The sequence below is a fragment of the Xenopus laevis genome, chromosome 1S, assembly GCF_017654675.1.
Source record: "Xenopus laevis strain J_2021 chromosome 1S, Xenopus_laevis_v10.1, whole genome shotgun sequence".
Lineage (NCBI taxonomy): Eukaryota > Metazoa > Chordata > Amphibia > Anura > Pipidae > Xenopus > Xenopus laevis.
Window position 1 is genome coordinate 68,027,586 of NC_054372.1, and position 23,174 is coordinate 68,050,759.

General features: G+C 38.4%; 1 protein-coding gene across 7 annotated transcripts in view; it reads left to right on the forward strand.

Annotated features, from left to right (window-relative positions):
* fam13a.S (family with sequence similarity 13 member A S homeolog) overlaps window positions 1-23,174 on the forward strand; it is a 58,320-nt gene that overhangs the window by 3,756 nt on the left and 31,390 nt on the right. Inside the window, exons 1-4 of one of the 7 annotated variants that reach the window (XM_041579691.1) lie at window positions 2,036-2,362; window positions 5,188-5,229; window positions 15,647-15,685; window positions 16,404-16,645. Coding sequence is in view for 6 of the 7 variants with exons in the window: in XM_041579686.1 (XP_041435620.1) it covers window positions 2,334-2,362; window positions 5,188-5,229; window positions 15,647-15,685 (110 nt within the window). In the remaining variant the exon portion in view is untranslated. Of the gene's footprint in view, window positions 1-2,031; window positions 2,363-2,431; window positions 2,453-5,187; window positions 5,230-15,646; window positions 15,686-16,403; window positions 16,646-23,174 lie in introns of those variants that run through there. The other 6 variants (XM_041579686.1, XM_041579685.1, XM_041579690.1 and 3 more) reach the window with 6 other exon arrangements.

Sequence of the window (23,174 nt, forward strand, 5' to 3'; positions counted from 1 at the left end):
CTGAAAAGCATACACAGCAGAGGTCTTCTTTGGGGTTTCTGCTCCCCCCCTTCTTGTGGCCTGACGAGGTGAATGTTTCAGCTGTGCCGTGTCCTCATCCCCATGGTTTGCACAGCAGTTGCGAAAATAATACAGAAGAATCATTAAAAAGATTAAAAAAGAGCATAATATTCCTTTAAAGTTTCCTTCTCTAACTCTACTTCTACTACTTTCCCACTCTCTGTTGGAGTTCCTCAAGGCTCTGTTCTTGGCCCCCTGCTGTTCTCACTCTATACAACTTCACTAGGAAAACTTATTCAGTCATTTGGACTTCAGTATCACCTTTATGCTGATGACACCCAACTCTACTTGTCTACTCCTGATCTTTCTAATTCTGTCCTTTCCCAAGTCACAGACTGTCTCTCTGCTGTCTCCTCCTGGATGTCACAGCGCCACCTGAAACTGAACCTTTCTAAAACAGAACTCATTATATGTCCTCCAAGATCTTCTCCTGTCCCTCAGATATCACTCACCGTAAACAACACCACCTTTCATTCCACCACATAGGCACGCTGCCTAGGAGTTATTTTAGACTCTCATCTGTCTTTTTCACCACACATCGAAACACTTGCAAAATCTTGCCGTGTTCAACTGCGCAACATTGCTCGAATACGACCATATCTCAGTTCAGAATCAACTAAAACACTGTTTCAGTCTCTCATCATCTCCTGCCTTGATTACTGCAACTTACTCCTCACAGGTATTCCAACAAGTCACCTTTCACAACTCCAATCTGTTCTAAACGCGGCCGCTAGACTCATTCATCTAGCTCGCCGCTCAACATCAGCTGCTCCCATATGCATGTCCCTTCACTGGCTCCCAATCTCTTCTAGAATCAAATTCAAATTACTTACACTTACATTCAAGGCCCTTAATAATGAAACCCCTCCCTATATTTCATCTCTAATCTCCAAATACACTTCTTCACGAAACCTTCGCTGTGCTTCTGATCTTCGCCTCACTTCTCCTCTGATAACTTCTGCCCATTCTCGTCTACAAGACTTCTCTCGGGCTTCTGCTTTCCTGTGGAACTCTCTGCCACAAGCTGTCAGACTTTCTCCTTCTTTCCAAACTTTCAAGCGCTCCTTAAAGACCCACCTGTTTAAAGAGGCTTTAAACAGATGTACCTTAATTAATCATTGCTGTAATCCTAACGTCTCAATTGTACCCTAGTTTGTAAACTCTAATCTCTAGGTCCTTCTAACCCTATTGTACTCTGTAATCCTTGTTTGTTATCCACCATTTATTCCCTGTTTGCTATAACTGCAGTAAAGCACTGCGTATCTTGACAGTGCTATATAAATAAATGATGATGATGATGATGATAATATCTTTAAGAGAAATGCACCTTCAGACTGGCTTGTTAACACAAACTGTGTAAGAGAGAGGAATGTGTAAACATTACAGCTATTAGCCTATAATACACAAAAGCTATGAATATCTTGTAAATTATATCCTTATAAACGGTGAATTCTGATGTCATCAGTTATAAACAGTGAGTTATCGTATCATTTCTGTCACATGACTCACTGAAATTTGTGTATTATAATAAGTACCCCCAGTTGTAAAATATGAGGATATTAGAAGTTACCTCGGAGTTCCATGGCCTGAATAAAAACACGAGGCCGAAACTCCTCGGTAACTTATAATATCCTTATATTTTACAAGAGGGGGTACTTTATTCACTATATATATCGATCTGTTTGGTTCTACATGGCTGCAATGACTTGGTTTTACTCCCAAATGGAACGGAATATTATGATGAATGCTATCATTATCCACACAGGGCACATGAAGCGCTGTTGTGGTACCTGGCAGACGTGACTACGTACAAACCCGCTTACGCTAGCGTAGCTTGTTGTTTAGATTACGTAAGAAAGGGTGCGAGACGGAGCCCTGGGAATGTTACAGACACAGCCCAGGATTTCCTTTTTGGGATCGTCGTCATTCATGAGGCTGGGCATAGAGCGCGCGTGATTGGTGGTCTCCTGCAGAGGTGTTGTCACGTTTCCTGATTGGAGGGCGTGGTATCATTCCTCTCGGCTGGCTGACTTCTTAGCTAGTAGCTGCTGTTGTCTGAGTGCATGTGTGCCAAGGAGAGGGCGGGGATAAGGCTACAGAACGCAGCCCCAATTCCGCTGATAAGCAGCTGCCACATAGAGAAAGTTATCCCGTGCATCGTACGGCTGCAGGAAATGTGTCCGATCTGCTACTCTGAAACTCGGTGGAAGACAGTCACTGCAGGCTGAGCTGCTGCACGAGCTCTCTGTTCTCTGCCTGGCTGCTGCACTGGAATGGCCTGTGAACTCATGGCTCTTCAAAGGTACAGCGCTGCCGAATATGTTGGCGCTATAGAAGTACATGTTACAGATACACAGAAGCTTGGCTGTTCCATTTAGGATTTCAGACGCAGGTCTTCATATGCTTTTTTCATTTTCCTTCCCCCGTTTTGAGCCTGCATATATTCGCCATAGTTTGTTATGGAAATATTTTGGTATAAATTAGATATCTGCACAATGCTATGTATTATACCCCCAACAGTAGGACCAGTCATTTTCGTTTATTATTATTATCATCATATAGCTCGGATGGGGTATTGTTGTTCTAGGCATTATTGTAGGTAATCTATTATAATTAAAGTTTCATCCTATTCATTTATGAGATTTTTACATTTACCCCAGAAATTGTCAGCATGTGATCTTTGAACTGTTTTTAACATTTCTTTTTTTATTACACCCTCATTATTACATGCTCATTTCACTATCCCTAATTTCTGATTGAGATCACAGCTGTGGCAGCCCTGCATTACAGTCTCTTAAAATATGCACTCAGGGCTGTAGTGTTGGTAAAGGCAGTGCAGTGTTTTTGCCTGGAAAACAAATGCATGTCTCCAACTCATTGTTAATTTGAGGGTTGTCTATAATTAATTAGTTTAACAGGTCATGTTTGTTATGATTCACTGCATAGATCTTGATATTGCTCAATAAAAGCAACCTGGTGCTTTAAGAGCAGCTTATGCACAGATCCCAGGAAGGGTTGCCACCTACCCGGTATTTAACTGGCCTGGTCGGTAAAAATAAAGCTTGGTCCCAATGTTTTTAATAGGGAAAATCCACAAAACTAAAGGAAGGCGGGTATTTTTTTCAAGAAAAGGTGGCAACCCTAATCCCACGAGATGCCACAATATCCCAACAAACCGCTGTGTGTTTTACTAGGTTAGGTCTGTAGGCTGTATGTTGGATATTACTTTGATCTTTCTGAGTATTGTGCCCCAGACACATTCTTTATGCCTTAGTTAAAATCTGGTATTATTTATTTATTTGAGATGCTTCGAGAAAACAGTCCTTCCCTAGCTGGCTTGTATAACAGAAGAGCCAGGTGCAAAGGCCCTCTTGTGGTATTATCAGAAGAGCACTGCAGTTGAGTACTTGTGAATGCTTCTCTCTGGTGCCTCCTTATTGCATCTTACAAAGAGTACAAATATAATGTGAAATATCAGGACAAAGTCACAGATATAGCACTCTTAGGGCTATACCCGTACAAAACTCCTCTCCTGCAGACCTGTTTGGAAAGTTAAAAAAATGCTTTACATGTTTCATTATTGCTATGAAGGGGTGGAGATAAAAGCTTGTTTGCCGACACATTTTGAACAGGTCAACTAATGGTATTAATTAAAAGTGTAACAGATTTTTACCATGATCATTTGAATATAATGTTATTTGTGGGTCTTAAACATTGCTGCCCAATATTAAGTACTGCTTTCCCTGCCTGGGGCATGGATAAGTTATATGTAGCCTTCCTGGTCAAACTACAGACAGTGGTTGTAGCTCAGCACGTTCTGGAGAGAAGCAGGTTGCCTAATCAATAAGAATGTCCTCTGGTAATATGACACATAGGTGTTACTAAAAATAAAAAAATAGTGCTTCTGGGCTTTTTGTCTGGGAGAGTCATGATGATCGAAACCCCTTGCTTGATAATAAGCCTGAGCGTGTTTACTGCACAGTAGATATTTGTGCTGTTCAAAGTAGGTCTGTCCCTATGTGTCCAGTTTTATCTGCATTCAATGCTTAACACATTGTTTATTCTCACATTTATTTACATGAATGTTGCCCAGTGATTGCATCAAAAACACTATTATAGTTCATATAAACAAGCTGCTGTGTAGCAATGGCAGAAATTGAAAAAAGGCTATATGGCACAGGTTAAATAGTGGATAACCGATAACACCATTATGTCCTACACAGCTTATCTCCTGTGTAACCAGAGCCTTTTCTCTTTTGAATGGCTGCCCCCATTGCTACACAGCAGCTTATTTATATAAACCATAGTAGTGTATCTAAAGCAAACTCAGCAATTTTACCAGTGCAGGGCAATACTGTGTTCTATTTTTATTACTTTAAAAAACTTTGATGTTGAAATTGCAAAATTACTAACAATGCTATTTTCATGCACAACAACCTCGCACGTAAATGTCCTTCTGATTTGTGAGCCATTTGCGAAAATTTATGGACAATGCAAATTCGCAAAAAATGGAAAGATGGGCACGGCAGTGCAATATTTTTGCCTTCAGGAAAAAAGCATGGGCAATGCAACCATTTGCGCATAAATATGCACTGCATGAATTTTATTAATGACCCCCAATGTGTACAACTTCTTCATGCAGGCAAACAGAAATAAATAAGTACTGCAGTAAGTAGAAGTAAATTAATTTTAATTTGCTACAAGACAAATATTTCTAATGTAAATATTTTAAGAACACCTTTACGTCCCACCTTGTAATTCTGCTGGTATAGTGCTGCTAGAATAAATAGTGTTTGTTCTTATGTACCAGAAGGTGGCATTCTTTGCTTTGCTTCTTTCTTATCTGTTTCTTCACTGTTTCTTCACAGTTGCACTGTCTGTTAAACTACCGTATATAATCTAGGCAAATACAAAAGTTAAATGTGTTAAAAAAAGATGTAGATGTATAGAATGTGTGTGTGCAAGATGGGCAATCAGAAACTACTTTTCTCACTCTTAGAACTTGCCTCTTAGAACCGTTTTGTTTTAGGCTGTCTGTGAGACCACAGTAATGAATCTACAGCTCTACTGGCTGGGCATACCAGCTGATGGCATTTGTTCACATATACATTCTTTTTTGTTTTGCAGTTCTCAAGATGATGAACATCCCATGTCACCTTTTTACGTGAGGTGAGTAACAAAGCATTAAAATGTTTGGAAGCACTTCATTTAATTTATAGTTAAGACAAATTTAGCAATGAGGGGGTCTACTTTTAGTGAAGCAATCATATTAGGACCAACTGCCTTAAGGGCAGAGACACATGGTCAGATTGGGGAGATTAGTCGCCTGGTGACAAATCTCTTCTTCGGGGCGGCTAATCTCCCCAAACTGCCTTCCTGCCGACTAGAATGAAATATCGCCGGCGGGATGGCACTTGATCACTTCGTTTTCCGAAGTTTCCATGTGAGGCAGCTTCAGGCAGCTTAGGAAAACAAGCATTCTGAGTGCCATCCTGCCGGCGTTTTTCATTCTAGTTGGCAGGAAGGCAGTTCGGGGAGATTTGTCGCCAGGTGACTAATCTCCCCGAATCTGACCGTGTGTCTCTACCCTAAAGCTGGCCATAGATGTTGAGATTTTTAAAAGATCAGATCCTGATCGTGAGCCCACGATCTTCTCAGAACGATCGTACGAATTTACCATCAACTAAAAAGATCAATTTGCCAGGAAAACAAAGGGGAGCTGCCCGCTTGGCCCTGCAAACATAGATAGATTGCACTGGGACCGACAAAGATTTTTTGACCTGGCCGATCAATTTCCTGACAGATGTCGGCTGAAAAATCGTAAGATGTACGATCATTCGAATCCCACTAACCGCACGATAATTTCGAAGGATCGGTCGGGCTTCCCTAAAATCGGTCATTCGGCAAGAAGAATCGTCGCGTCTATGGGGAGCTTAAGTGATAAACTGCTCATTGTAACTGAGGAAAAAAACATGAAGACCAATATTCACTAAAGGTCGATGTATTTTCATAAAGCGGAATTATCTCTTTTCTTAAAAATGACAACCAATTTGCTAAGAAAGTACTTTTTATCAGTACATACTTCCCTGCAACTAATGATTTAAATGTTAATATGTTATGTTTTACTATTAACATTATAGCTCTCTTTAATGCTAATCAGAATTACCCACCTTTGTAGACACGTACAAATAACAAAAAAGTACCACAATTCCCCCTACACATAGTATTCTAACTAAAACAGGGGCCATTACAGCCAATCCCCAGAAAATAGCAGTCATTTCAGGACTTCTATTCACAACTGTATAAGCACTATACGAATTTTGATAAATGTAAAGCAGATTTATTGTTCCGAGATATAAGGCTTCCCACTTTAACTTTAGAACAGAAGGCTTTTATGGATGAGGCTATTACCGCGGAGGAAGTACAATGGGCTATTAAATCGTTGAAGGCACAGAAGGCCCCAGGACCTGACGGGTTCACAGGCCCATATTACAAGGCTTTCACTAAAGAATTGAACCCACATATCGTGAATCTATTTAATTCAATAAGAGCAGGAGACCGGTTTGTCCCAGATTCTCTTAGAGCTTTTATAACAGCTATTCCCAAACCTAATAAGGATAGTAATTTAGTTGAAAACCACAGACCAATCACTTTATTGAATCATGATATGAAGTTAATTGGGAAAATATTAGCTAAACGAATTAACACGTTTCTGTCTGATCTCCTTGATAGTGATCAGGCCGGCTTTGTCCCTAACAGACAACCCTCTGATAACATGCGCAGGGCAATTGATCTAATCTCTTGGGCCAGTGAGAGGGGCACTCCTGCAGTGCTCCTCTCACTGGATATAGAGAAAGCCTTTGATTCACTGTCCTGGGATTTTCTTAAGTATGTCCTGCTTCGATATGGGTTTCTGGGGACTTTTCTGTCTTATATTCAGGCTCTATACGATTACCCCACGGCTCAAATAAAACATCTTGGAGTTCTTACTACCCCCACTATAATTGAAAGAGGCACAAGACAGGGGTGCCCAATGTCACCAATTTTATTTGTAATGGCAATGGAATACTTGGCGGCATTGATACGACAAAATCAGGATGTCAGTGGAATAAATGTGGAGAACCAAGAACAAATATGTTGTTTATATGCTGACGATTTGCTATTGACTTTGTCGAAACCTATGATTTCTTTGCCAAACTTGTTTAATGTTCTGGATAAATTTTACGGGATTTCGGGTCTGAAGATTAATGTGTCAAAATCTGAAGCATTACCCCTTAATATGTCCTCTAGTATGATAAAATTGTTGAAGCTCAATTTCGATTTCACCTGGACGAAAACATCTATTAAGTATTTGGGAATCCACCTAACCGATTCTTATGGCACGTTATGTGAAACTAATTATAAAAATTTCATTAAGCACCTGATGGATGATCTGAAGTCCTGGGAAAGTTTTTCAGTTTCGTGGTTTGGCAGGGTTAATATCATAAAAATTAGTATATTACCTCGGATTCTTTATTTGTTTCGCACCCTTCCTTTAGCACCACCAGCAGACTGGTTATCTCGGTTGCAAAATGCATGTCTCCGGTTTATTTGGAATAATAGAAGGCCACGACTTGCTCGGAGCCTACTATATAGGCATAGAACCATGGGGGGATTGAGTGTCCCAAACCTTCGTGAATACTATATGGTAGCTCAAATGTTGAACTGGTTTGTTCTACTTCGACCTCCCAAATGGGTTGTATTGGAACAAGCTATATGTCAATGTAACTTTCTGGGAGATTTTCTTTGGACACATAAGCACTCCCATAGATCAGAGACTTTTCCAACAATAAAATGCACATTATCTATATGGCACAAAATCAAAGCTAATCCCAATTGGATATCTAAACACCAACCGATGGCACCTTTATTTAACAATCCGATTTTCTTGCCTGGGCTACAACCAAAACAGTTTAGTTGGTGGAGTGACAATAACCTCACACATGTACGGCATTTCATACTACATGGAAACATAATAAGTTGGTCGTTTTTAAAAGATAGATATATTATCCCAGATCGGGAAATGTATAGATATAATCAAATCCGACATTACTTAACTTCGGTGCAGAAAAAATGCTCCTTTAGCCATAACACTTTTTTTGAATCGTTATGCCTACATTGGCCAAGTATGGAAGGCTCTCTTAGTCATATTTACCATCAAAGCATTAATACTCAGCCTATAGCCTCTTTAAAATATGTACAAAGGTGGAACATGGAATTGACGTTAACATTGCAAGATCAAGACTGGCAGGAAATTTTTCTAAGTGCCAAACGTGCTTCCACCAATGTTTTAGCACAGGAAACTGTATATAAAGTTATTAGCAGATGGTACTTGGTTCAGAGTCGCATAGCTAAATGGAATCCCCAAACCAACCCTAATTGTTTTAGAGGTTGTTCCGAGGCTGGAACAATGGCTCATATATTTTGGCACTGTACCAGAGCACAACGCCTATGGATCCGGGTATACCACCTGATCTATTCAGTATTGCAAGTGAACCTACTCAAACGGCCTGAGGATGCTCTCCTACACAAAAAAATTGACGCTATCTCTAGGGCACAATACTCCTTAATTACACATTTTTTCACGGCCACAAAGCAGGTGATAGCAAAAGCCTGGCTGACTCCAAAATTGTTTTTTTCTGATGTAAAAACCAGGATAGATTGAGTGTTCATTATGGAAAAGTTGACGAGTATAGCATTAGACAAGCAGGAACAATTTGCGAAGGTTTGGGACCCCTGGATCACCTACCGTCACCCGACCGGATTTCATCGATCAGCACTTGTATATTGAGGAGAGGTCACCATGATTTTAGGGAGAAAGATAGTGAAAAGCTAGTTTTTGACTAAAACGGTCAATGTTCATAAGGCAGTGGAATTCAATTTTATTTTCTTTATTTTATTTTACTTTATCTTTTCTTTTTCTTCAATTGTATTTTATTTTCTCTCTTTGTTGTTTCCTTTTCTTTTCTTCTGTTCTGTACTTTACAGTTCTCCTTTCTCTTATTGAATTATATGTATAAAAGGAAAACGTGCAGTGTCTACCCTTTATACTCTATGGACTTGATACATGTTCAGCTATCATGTCGCCTGCTACGTATGTTATTAAGTTTGGATTTAGCCACTTCACTGTTAGAGAAAGAGATGTTTTCATCGCTGTCTATGTCTGTGAGATAACCGTAACAATACTGACGGATATGTTGTAATGCACGATTTCCTCAATAAAAAAATATTGAAATAAAAAAAAAGTACCACAATTAACAGGCTTGATTAGAGTAACTGATTTTAATAAACAAATCTATTCTAATGGTTCCGATAATAGTAATAAGAGTCTACACATCCGTCAAATTATCGTCAGGTTAGTGTGCAGTGAATGAACGTGCATCTAGCGATTTTTCGTCCAACATCGGTCAGAAAATGTTCATCTGTTACAGTGAAATTTGTCTATTGTCCAATTGTTTGCTGGGCCAAGCAGGCAGCTACCTACAGTTTTCTCATCTTTAACTAGACTTTATCTCTTGAAATGGTCTTTTTAGTTGATGGACAAATCGTGCATTTAAATGATTGTTTCAAAATAAGCTTGGTCTTACGTTAACGAAAAGATCTTATAGGAATTGTTTAGTATAAAAATAAAAACTGGGTAAATGGATAGGCTGTGCAAAATAAAAAAAAATGTTTCTAATATAGTTAGCCAAAAATGTAATGTATAAAGGCTGGAGTGACTGGATGTGTAACATAACAAAACAGAACACTACTTACTGTATTTCAGCTCTCTTGGTTCCCTCTGACTAGTTACCCTGGTGACCAAGCAGTAAACAATCAGTGACTTGAGGGGCACATGGGCCATAACTGTTGCTTTTGAATCTGAGCTACATGCTATGGATCAGTTGGGAACTCACTGGACAGTTATGTCCCATGTGGCCCCCATTAAAGTCGCTGATTAACTTAATGTTAGAGAGCTGAAAAGCAGGAAGTTGGATTCTGGCTATTATATTAGACATGCAATCACTCCAGCCTTTATACATTACATTTTTGCCTAACTATTATTAGAAACATTTTTTTTATTTTGCACAACCTATCTATTTATCCAGTTTTTATTTTTGCATTGAACTGTTCCTTTAACATCTATGGCCTCCTGAAGATATTTGTTTAAAATTTAACAGCTAAGTTAAGCAAATGCTGCTTTTGACTGTTTTTACAAATAACATTAAAAGCACTGACATTTTTAATGTATATTGGAAAGTTGTTTAGGATTGTTTTCTTTTATTAGGCACATTACTATTTTGGAGTTGACTTGCCCTTTAAAAGCTCAGTGTAAAAGTTGCAATAGCCAGACCATTGTTCTGTTACATCATAACATTAGGAACTTTTACAGCTTCATAGAAACCTTTAATCTGTGTGTAATGCAAACATATTTGTAAGCAACCTATTATCTTGTGTAAATAGCTGAAATTGTGTGTGGCATTAGTGATAAATTGATCCTCTGTTCATTGCCTCCATAGATACAACAATATGCATTAGAGCTCGTTTTTTCTTTTTCTAATACCAAACAAGCTTTATTGCTATTGAAAAATGTGTTCAGTAGCATGCAGGACCAAGTGTACGTATTATCAGTCTCCTTGGGATTTGATTTCTCAAATATGCTGTATTGCTCTTTTTTTTTTTACTATTTCAAATTGATCTCCCATTTGGGAGAGATTACTTGATTGAAGATTGATTTCAGTTGCCAAAGAGTTTTTATGCTTTACCTGAGCTGACCAACGTACCATATACATTTGAGCCAGACTATGTTAAACTGTTGCAATACAGAAAAATCCTGCACTGTGTTGTTTGTCAAATACAGTAGTACTTTTAGCTTGTTTATGCCGGTCGCCAGATAGCCAAGCTTGAGCATGTTGCAGGTAGAATATTTATGACAACTGGATTAGATTTTGAATTCTTCTTCTTAAAGATGCCAGGACCCAATGACATTTCCAGCTTAATGCAGGTGTAAGGATAAGCTTAAATTTTTGCTGCAGGTCGGCCTCAAAAACATATACTTCCAGTGTCCCCCCCCCCCCACATCCAGTACACATTTTACATTGTGCTCTTTACTTAAATCATCATCAGCATTTCGGAACAATATATAAATGGTTATCTCTCTCAGGAGTGTTTGTTACCAATATATTATTGTCTTCTGAATGGGCGGTAAGCTTTTTGTGAAAAAAAGCATTTGCCATACGGCTAAAAGCACTTACAAGTTGGAGGTCTGCCATTGTCGGCACATTTTCCAGTACGATGCTTGGTAAGTACCGTAGTTGTGATCAGTGTTAGATCTCTCAGATCATCACAATTCTCCCTGAGATGACTACCACAATCTTAAACCTTTATAGCCACCTGCTAACAGAAGCAGTTTGGCATTGCACATTTTCCTTTGAGATGAATGGAAAACCTCAACCAGCAGACAAAGGCATTTTGATTGTAGCAGCCCTTCTTCAGACGTGAGCGGTGATCTTAAATGTTGTGCACCATCAGCCTCAGTCAAATCTTCAAGATATAACCCCACCTCCACCCCCAAAAAAGACAAAAAAATACCATGGTATTTTGCCAAGAGTGGGTGCAATGAAAAATAACTTGTTGTGGTTAAGATCATAATGTGCAACGGATGGTGAATTCTTAATCCTAAATATGTTATGTATACTTTGTTTATTTTACTTAATGGCCTTTAATTGTATAGGCTGCTTTGTTTTTTGTTTCTGGGAATGTTTATCTACTTCTAAGGGTGAAGATAAGGGAAAATTAGATACCCGGGTGACTATTCTCCCCGAACTGGCTCACGAGGAAACTTCAGGCGACTTCAGAAAACGAATCGCTTAGAGTGCCATCCCGCTGCGATTTAGATTCTAGCCAGCGGGAAGGCTTTTCGGGGAGATTTGTCGTCCGAAGAAGGGGCGATTTGTCCCTGAATCTTCTTGTGTGTCTCTGCCTTAAGTGTTGCCCACTTCCAATCTAAATCACTGCTACTGCACAAAGTTTCACTGGCCACCCTGTACCCTATCTAGAAATGCAAAGCTTATGCAGTAGGTTTAGCGGCAACATATTAAGCCTGCATTTCATGAAGTATAGGGTACTCTGGTGGTGATCATCAACTAGTAGCAGAGGAAGCCAGAGTCCCTATATACAAAATATGCGTCTGAGTGGTGTTTTAAACCGCGTAATTACAAATATTAACATTTAGGACATCGCTTGTTTTAAGGAAACTACAAGAATTATGATGTAAAATGTGGTAAATGCACCCATTTGAAGCATACAATGGAGGTTTGACTGTAAAACATTAAACACATGTTAAAAGACCCTGAGATAAGATGAGATCATAATCATGTCCAGGCGAGGGAGTTTGGGTGCAGTTTTTGCACCTGTACCAGTGGATCCCTAGTTACGATACTAGTATTATGGTATTTGGGGAATTTGATTAAAAACTATAATGCTGCTACAACTGTGGTCAGGCTATTCAAGTATATTTGTAAGTATAATAGGTAAAATATTTATTTGTTTTTTTTGTCAGATTTTTCAGGAAACCTTTATGGAGAAGGGCAGGAGAGCATAGGCTTGCTGCCCAAAGTTAGAAAGCTAGTGTTTTTCCAGTCCTTGCTAAATGACTATCCTCTCTTTATTACCTCTGTAGTGGATAATTAACAGTAGCTAATGTAGAACTGTGTACTTGAGGTAGCTATAGAATGACGTTTATCTTATTGGCTTCTGAAGGAGCAGTTCCTGCCTTGACTGAGGTATACTGTAAAAATTTGTTGACCATTCACTCAGTACAGAGTTGGTGAAACACTTGTTGCTAAGGTTTTTTTTTTAAAAGATTTATTTATTAGTCCAATACAAAGCCATACAAAGTAGCATAGTCAGCATATTAAACAAATAATGCAATTGGCAACGCATCGGAAGATTTTTTGTTAAACCCCTGGGAAAACAAAGAGGATGCAAAGAGGCATCCGGGGAGAGTCGAAAGGTCATATAGAGAGCAGCGAGAAGGAGATAAGAAAAGAGGTGAGATAAGGAGAGAGGAGAAGAAGAAAGGAAGAAAAAGAAAAGAAGAAAGAAATGAAAAGAGGGAGGGAGACAGTGAGCTAAATAGCAGCTACAGGAGATTGCGAGATATAAATAGATGGGCAGTGTATTCACCATCGTGCATTCACAAGTGCACATATAGACTAGGAGACAAACATTCTAAAGGATCCATGACCCGCGAGGCACATCCCTCGGTCCGTTCAACCCAAATAAGTAATAAGAAATAAGAAAGAGGAGCAGTCGGCTATCAGGGGTCTGGTGGAAGCCAGTCAATGTGGGGGGAGTGTGAGTCTCCAGGTCTATTGGAGTAGGAGTTGTTATGTAAAATCCACAGCGACCAGGTGTTAGTAAATTTAGTTGGGCATCCCCTGGCTGCATAAATTTGTTCCAGAATGGGCAGGGTTTGTTCCACCAGACTGATCCAAAAGGGTATTGTAGGCGGTTGCTCCTCTTTCCACTTAATAGCAATGGCCTTTTTAGCCTGAAAAAGCAAAAAGAGAAGGAGATTCCTTTCTGATCGTGAGATCACAGTGTCCGCGAGATAGTTGAGAAGGAGGACCGTTGGATGATGTTCTATAGGCAAGACCATGAGCTGTGTGAGATAAGTAACAATATCAGTCCAGAACCGATGTATCTGTGGGCAAGACCAAACCATATGGAAAAAGTCAGCTTGTGAACTCTTACATCTGTTGCATTGATCAGGTATAGCAGGGATAATTTTGTGGTTGTTGCTAAGGTTTGTTTTCTTCACATAACAATCCCTTTTAATTCATGTGCTGTAGAATGAGGAGCCAGTGACACTGGCTTCTGGGGCCTTGTGCTATCAACAGCTAGGGAATCTCTCATTTTAATTCACTGCTTTACATGAAGAAATAATGAGTGGTGAGTGGGCAGTTCTGTACTTTGGTCATACATTTGCATTTCTGAAGAGCATGTGTGTAAAGCTTTATTTGTAATTTTGGATAATATATTTGTTATATTATTATAATCCAGTAACTGGTTACATTTACTTTTAATACTTCCATATCTAATCTGTGTAGACTCTGTGGCAGGTAAGGAATGTTGTGTGTGTATATTATTACCTTTCAGCTTTGCCACAATGGGCATCACCCTCTCCTTAGCATTCCAGATCACAGCGTGCTCTAAAATGTGGCCAGTGTTTAATTAGTATGATAAGGAATTTCTTACTTGACACTCTTATAGTTACGGCAGATATTTATTTTACTTTATGTGCTCTGTTAAGAAATGTACATATCTGAATACTATCAGTACTGTACTCTGTTAAGAAATGTGCATATATCCTTCAATACATGGCTAAAGAATGAGGAAAAATACTGTAAGTGCTGTCACGTACAAGAGGGGAGGGATCCAGAGATATTGCATTTGGACCTTGGACTTATTTCTGCTACTGGAAATGAACATGTATATGTAATCTGAAAGAGAAAAGACAGCGTCTGTAAAATGAGCTAAATGAACCACAAAGCTAACATTTTAATGTATACATTTAGGCATTCTGTCTGACTAGTGTAAATGAGAATGGCATTGGTGAGCTTTAACATTGTAACAAAAGATCATCAAGATGTTTAACAGGATTTATTTTTTACATATATTTTCTAAAAATAAAAAGTGTTTTTACGGCAACTGAACAATTTATAAAGAAGTGTACCCTGTTCATAAGCAGCCCTTTGTTTCCATTTACGGTACATTTCACAAAAAATAGCAAGCAAGGTCATGGTTTACTGCACAGAAAATCCATTTAGTATATATTTGAGAAATCTTCCTACTGCTTCTATTGATCAACACAGAACAGTAGTAATGGTCTTCATTAAATACTATTGGTTTATTGTTATACTAGGAGAGTTACAAAGGCAAGCAATATACATAAAATATAAATACATAAAAAATATAAATACATAAAGTATGTTTTGTGCGCATAATAAACTGTTGCCTAGACTCTTTCCTGTATAATGGAAAAAAAAAACCAGAAGGGATATTTTAACTTTTATTCATTCCTTTTTTCATTATTATTATTATTATTATTATTATTATTATTATTATTAACAAGTATTTATAATAACGTCTGACCAGTACAGGTAAAGTGATCCCTGCTAAATAGAGCTTGCAACACTTGTACTTGTCCTGTGAACTGCAATAACAACTGGATCATCATCAAATCATTCATGTGCTTGAATCCTGTGTTTTCTTTGCACTGCAAAAAATTTTTTGCAGCATAGAAAATTTAAAATTAATTGAAGTTATTCATGCAGCAGAAAATATTATGTAATACAAAACCAGTTGATGTGTGAGTGTGCACGTGTGTGTGTGAAGAAGTGGATTAGGTTGTTTTAAGAGAGGATCAGATTTTAATCCACTTTTGGTGATGCACGTCTCAGGAACCAAGGGAAGTAACCAGAGCTGTTTCCTTTTACAGCCATTGAAATGCATAGGCTGACAGAACTGTCACTTAATTCATACTCCTTGTTTTTTTATACAGTGGTGACGTGGCTCAAGTCAACGTTCCTGCTGACAGAGAGTAAGTATTAAATATTTTTTATATTCATTATTGGAGAGTGTGAACATTGTAAAAATATGGGCTTGTCATCATATTAATGTGCATCTGTTTCATTTTTATCTCTCACATACAACACCTCCTTATACTGTTTTTCTTTAAAGGGGTGGTTCACCTTTAAGGTATCTTTTATTATGTTATAAAACAATTCTAAGCAACTTTTCAATTGGTTTTCAATTGGTTTTCATTATTTATTTTTAATAGTTTTATAGTTATTTGCCTTTTTCTTCTGACTCTTTGCAGCCTTCAAATGGGCGTAGCTGATTCCCTTCTAAAAAACAAATGCTCTGTAAGGCTACAATTGTATTGTTACTTTTTATTACTGATCCTTCTATTCAGGCACTCTCCTATTCATATTCCAGTCTCTTATTCAAATAAATGCATGGTTGCTATGGTAATTTGGACCCTAGTTACCAGATTGCTTAAGATGCAAATTGAAGAACTGCTGAATAAAAAGCTAAATAACTCAAAACATTCAATAATAAAAAATGAAAACCATTTGCAAATTGTCTCAGAATATCACTCTCTACATCATACTAAAAGTTATCTCAAAGGTGAACAACCCCTTTAACCCTTTAAGTGCCAAGAACGTAGCTCCTACGTTCTTTTAAAAAAGGCTTTAAGTGCCAAGAACGTAGGAGCTACGTTCTTTACTAAGTCAGCGCTCCCTCTGCACGCGCAGCAAAAACAGCGTGCAGAGAGGAGCGATCAGCGCCACAACCCCCTAGGCAACGAGCTTACCTGCAGCAGATCGCCGATCCTCGCCGACACCCTTCTCCAGGAGCGACACAGACGCAGCAACAGCTTCCTTGTCGCAGGACCCGGACCTCACGTGTTCCAGCGCCGCCCACGCACTTCCTGCTGCTCTGACTCATCGATCCTGGACCCTACAGCTCTGAAAAGGACCCCCTTCATCTAGATTCGGTAAGTGCCCCCTTTTTTTTACTTATTTAGTACATTTACAAGCATTTACATGTACACAATGCACATATTAGTAAAAGTAGTTTTTTTTTTTTTTTTTACTTTTCTGACTTTTCTGATTTTTTTGATTTTTCACACTTTGGCACTTATTTACACACTCACATACACATATGCACAAATGTATACACTTTTTAGAGCTGTAAATCCATGCATACACAAACACACACTTATAGGGGTTTTTTGTACTTTTTTTTTTTTTTAGCTCTTCATTTTCAAGTTTCCCTCTTGTTATTTCCCCAAAAAACGTTAGATTTCATAGCGTGACTACTGGATCAAGCATTCTGACCACTAACCACGCTGTCATTTTGTTATTTCGTTGATTTTCCTAATTGTATTTGATTTTTTGTGATTTTTATTGCAGTTTTATGCTTGCATTGTTTTTCCTTGTGTCATTTTTTAGCATCGCTTACACTTTGATCATTTGGGGTAGAAACACATTTTTAGCAATTCTGTGTTCGTCAGAATGTGTACTTTCCAAAAATATATGGTTTTGGGGGGTCTTTGTACTGTTAGGGGGTCTTACGGCACATTATATGCAGTCAGTATGCTATGTTCACAGAAGGCGAATTGACAGCCGAGAAAATTCTTATGCACTATTTTCATTTGGGGTCCGCACGTGCCCACCTGCTTTGGTATATCTATGCATAATGGGCATCAAACTGTTCAGTAGACCCTTGGCGTCAATATTTATGGTGTTTTCTAATTGTATGTAAGAAATTGGGTGAGATAAATGCGACCAACTGCAATATTTTTAGGCGATTTTCAGAAATATCATAAAAACTGCTGCCTTTAGCGTTGCTTTGCAGTATGTACGTTTGGAGTAGAAAGACAGTTTTAGCAAATTTTTATTCGGCAGAATGTGTACTTTCCAAAAATATATGGTTTTGGGGGGTCTTTGTACTGTTAGGGGGTCTTACGGCACATTATATGCAGTCAGTGTGCTATGTTCACAGAAGGCGAATTGACAGCCGAGAAAATTCTTATGCACTGTTTTCATTTGGGGTCCGCACGTGCCCACCTGCTTTGGTATATCTATGCATATTGGGCATCATACTGTTCAGTAGACCCTTGGCGTCAATATTTATGGTGTTTTCTAATTGTATGTAAGAAATTGGGTGAGATAAATGCGACCAACTGCAATATTTTTAGGCGATTTTCAGAAATATCATAAAAACTGCTGCCTTTAGCGTTGCTTTGCAGTATGTACGTTTGGAGTAGAAAGACAGTTTTAGCTAATTTTTATTCGGCACAATGTGTACTTTCCAAAAATATATGGTTTTGGGGGGTCTTTGTACTGTTAGGGAGTCTTACAGCACATTATATGCAGTCAGTGTGCTATGTTCACAGAAGGCGAATTGACAGCCGAGAAAATTCTTATGCACTGTTTTCATTTGGGGTCCGCACATGCCCACCTGCTTTGGTATATCTATGCATATTGGGCATCATACTGTTCAGTAGACCCTTGACATCAATATTTAGGGTGTTTTCCATTTGTATGTAAGAAATTGGGTGAGATAAGTGCGACCAACTGCAATATTTATAGGCGATTTTCAGAAATATCATAAAAACCGCTGCCTTTAGCGTTGCTTTGCAGTATGTACGTTTGGAGTAGAAAGACAGTTTTAGCAAATTTTTATCTGGCAGGATGTGTACTTTCCAAAAATATATTGTTTTGGGGGTCTTTGTACTGTATGGGGGTCTTACAGCACATTATATGCAGTCAGAGTGCTATGTTCACAGAAGGCGAATTGACAGCCGAGAAAATTCTTATGCACTGTTTTCATTTGGGGTCCGCACGTGCCCACCTGCTTTGGTATATCTATGCATATTGGGCATCATACTGTTCAGTAGACCCTTGGCGTCAATATTTATGGTATTTTCTAATTGTATGTAAGAAATTGGGTGAGATAAATGCAACCAACTGCAATATTTTTAGGCAATTTTCAGAAATATCATAAAAACCGCTGCCTTTAACGTTGCTTTGCAGTATGTACGTTTGGAGTAGAAAGACAGTTTTAGCAAATTTTTATTCGACAGAATGTGTACTTTCCAAAAATATATAGTTTTGGGGGGTTTTTGTACTGTTAGGGGGTCTTACAGCACATTATATGCAGTCAGTGTGCTATGTTCACAGAAGGCGAATTGACAGCCGAGAAAGTTCTTATGCACTGTTTTCATTTGGGGTCCGCATGTGCCCCTCTGCTTTGGTATATCTATGCATATTGGGCATCAAACTGTTCAGTAGACTCTTGAAGTCAATATTTAGGGTGTTTTCCATTTGTATGTAAGAAATTGGGTTGGATAAGTGCGACCAACTGCAATATTTTTAGGCGATTTTCAGAAATATCATAAAAACCACTGCATTTAGCATTGCTTTGCAGTATGTACGTTTGGAGTAGAAAGACAGTTTTAGCAAATTTTTATTCGGTAGAATGTGTACTTTCCAAAAATATATGGTTTTCTGGGGTGAACGTAATTTTTTGTACCTTTGCCTGTCACAAAATCCTGTATATGTGCTGATTTTGCAGTATCTGGAATTACAGAACTCGTACGGGGTGTCTTCTTTCTGGGGCCCCTATATGCCACATACTTAGGTGTACCTATGCATATTGGGTATCATACTGTTCAGCGGACCCAGACTTTCAAGTTTAGGGAGTTTTATCTTGGTATATAATGATATGTAGGAGATACAATGCTTTAGAGTTGGAGTATTGAGGAGATTTTTGTAAATGTCATAAAAACTGCGAAATGTAGGAAAGCTTTGCTGCTTGGTAATTTGGAGTAGAAAGACATGCATACCCATTTTAGATTCGTCAGAATGTGTACTTTCCAAAAGTATATGGTTTTCTGGGGTGAACATGCATTTTTGTACTTTTGCCCCTCATAAAATGCTGTAAATGTGCTGATTTTGCAGTATTTGGAATTACAGAACTGTCTTCGTTCTGGGACCCCTATACGCTACATACTTAGGTGTACCTATGCATATTGGGCATCAAACTGTTCAGCGAACCCTGGGCTTTCATATTTAGTGTGTTTTATCTTGGTATATAATGATATGTGGGAGATACGATGCTTCAGAATTGCAATATTGAGATGATTTTCGGTAATGTCATAAAAATTGGCAAATGTAGGAGCGCTTTACGGCTTGGTACTTTGGAGTAGAAAGACATGCATACCCATATTAGATTCGTCAGAATGTGTACTTTCCAAAAATATATGGTTTTCTGGGGTGAACATGCATTTTTGTATTTTTGCCCCTTGAGAAATGCTGTAAATGTGCTGATTTTGCAGTATTTGGAATTCCAGAACTGATAACTCATATGGGGTGTCTTCGTTCTGGGGCCCCTATACGCCACATACTTAGGTGTACCTATGCATATTGGGCATCAAACTGTTCAGCGAACCCTGGGCTTTCATATTTAGTGTGTTTTATCTTGGTATATAATGATATGTGGGAGATACGATGCTTCAGAATTGCAATATTGAGATGATTTTCGGTAATGTCATAAAAATTGGCAAATGTAGGAGCGCTTTACGGCTTGGTACTTTGGAGTAGAAAGACATGCATACCCATATTAGATTCGTCAGAATGTGTACTTTCCAAAAATATATGGTTTTCTGGGGTGAACATGCATTTTTGTATTTTTGCCCCTTGAGAAATGCTGTAAATGTGCTGATTTTGCAGTATTTGGAATTCCAGAACTGATAACTCATATGGGGTGTCTTCGTTTTGGGGCCCCGATACGCCACATACTTAGGTGTACCTATGCATATTGGGCATCAAACTGTTCAGCGAACCCTGGGCTTTCATATTTAGTGTGTTTTATCTTGGTATATAATGATATGTGGAAGATACGATGCTTCAGAGTTGCAATATTGAGATGATTTTCGGTAATGTCATAAAAATTGGCAAATGTAGGAGCGCTTTACGGCTTGGTACTTTGGAGTAGAAAGACATGCATACCCATATTAGATTCGTCAGAATGTGTACTTTCCAAAAATATATGGTTTTCTGGGGTGAACATGCATTTTTGTACTTTTGCCCCTTGAGAAATGCTGTAAATGTGCTGATTTTGCAGTATTTGGAATTCCAGAACTGATAACTCATATGGGGTGTCTTCGTTTTGGGGCCCCGATACGCCATATACTTAGGTGTACCTATGCATATTGGGCATCAAACTGTTCAGTGAACCCTGGGCTTTCATATTTAGTGTGTTTTATCTTGGTATATAATGATATGTGGGAGATACGATGCTTCAGAGTTGCAATATTGAGATGATATTCGGTAATGTCATAAAAATTGCCAAATGTAGGAACGCTTTACGGCTTGGTACTTTGGAGTAGAAAGACATGCATACCCATATTAGATTCGTCAGAATGTGTACTTTCCAAAAATATATGGTTTTCTGGGGTGAACATGCATTTTTGTATTTTTGCCCCTTGAGAAATGCTGTAAATGTGCTGATTTTGCAGTATTTGGAATTCCAGAACTGATAACTCATATGGGGTGTCTTCGTTCTGGGGCCCCTATACGCCACATACTTAGGTGTACCTATGCATATTGGGCATCAAACTGTTCAGTGAACCCTGGGCTTTCATATTTAGTGTGTTTTATCTTGGTATATAATGATATGTGGGAGATACGATGCTTCAGAGTTGCAATATTGAGATGATATTCGGTAATGTCATAAAAATTGCCAAATGTAGGAACGCTTTACGGCTTGGTACTTTGGAGTAGAAAGACATGCATACCCATATTAGATTCGTCAGAATGTGTACTTTCCAAAAATATATGGTTTTCTGGGGTGAACATGCATTTTTGTATTTTTGCCCCTTGAGAAATGCTGTAAATGTGCTGATTTTGCAGTATTTGGAATTCCAGAACTGATAACTCATATGGGGTGTCTTCGTTCTGGGGCCCCTATACGCCACATACTTAGGTGTACCTATGCATATTGGGCATCAAACTGTTCAGCGAACCCTGGGCTTTCATATTTAGTGTGTTATATCTTGGTATATAATGATATGTGGGAGATACGATGCTTCAGAGTTGCAATATTGAGATGATATTCGGTAATGTCATAAAAATTGCCAAATGTAGGAACGCTTTACGGCTTGGTACTTTGGAGTAGAAACACATGCATACCCATATTAGATTCGTCAGAATGTGTACTTTCCAAAAATATATGGTTTTCTGGGGTGAACATGCATTTTTGTATTTTTGCCCCTTGAGAAATGCTGTAAATGTGCTGATTTTGCAGTATTTGGAATTCCAGAACTGATAACTCATATGGGGTGTCTTCGTTCTGGGGCCCCTATACGCCACATACTTAGGTGTACCTATGCATATTGGGCATCAAACTGTTCAGCGAACCCTGGGCTTTCATATTTAGTGTGTTTTATCTTGGTATATAATGATATGTGGGAGATACGATGCTTCAGAGTTGCAATATTGAGATGATTTTCGGTAATGTCATAAAAATTGGCAAATGTAGGAGCGCTTTACGGCTTGGTACTTTGGAGTAGAAAGACATGCATACCCATATTAGATTCGTCAGAATGTGTACTTTCCAAAAATATATGGTTTTCTGGGGTGAACATGCATTTTTGTACTTTTGCCCCTTGAGAAATGCTGTAAATGTGCTGATTTTGCAGTATTTGGAATTCCAGAACTGATAACTCATATGGGGTGTCTTCGTTTTGGGGCCCCTATACGCCACATACTTAGGTGTACCTATGCATATTGGGCATCAAACTGTTCAGCGAACCCTGGGCTTTCATATTTAGGGTGTTGTATCTTGGTATATAATGATATGTGGTAGATACGATGCTGTAGACTGGACACTTTGAGGTAATTTTTCAAAAATGTAACACATTTTTATAAAAACTGCTAACTTTAGGAAAGAATTGCAACTTGGTAGTTTGGAGTACAAATATATATTTACCCATTTTGAACTCGTTAGAATCTGTTCTTTCTAATAAGGGGTAGTTTTTTAGGGTAAACCTACTGTTAGTGGAATGTTTGGTCTTGAAATCAGATGTATGCAGTTTTGTAGAGCAGTGCTTTGGAAATTTGGTAGTTTACTGCTTCGAAGTTTTTGATCTATAGAAGTAAGAAATCTCCATAAAACTATATATATTTGGTATTGGCGCGTTCAGGAGACACAGAACTTTCCAAATCTGCCATGTTCTCATGCATAAAATAAATTATGCTTCTGATATATGTGTTTTTATCATGTGAAACTGTTTTTTTTTTTTTTTTTTATACATTTAGAACCCCATATCTTTTTACTGGAGTGGAATGACAACAAAATACTAGCATATTTTGAAAGCTTAGGTTGTCCTGAGAAAAACTATACCTTGTTTTCGTGGGTAAACTAAAAGACCCCCCCAGGCAAGTCCCCTAAAGTGAAAGAGCAAAAAATGTTCAAAAACGGTCTGGCAATAGAAGTTTCAACTAGGCCAAATTGGC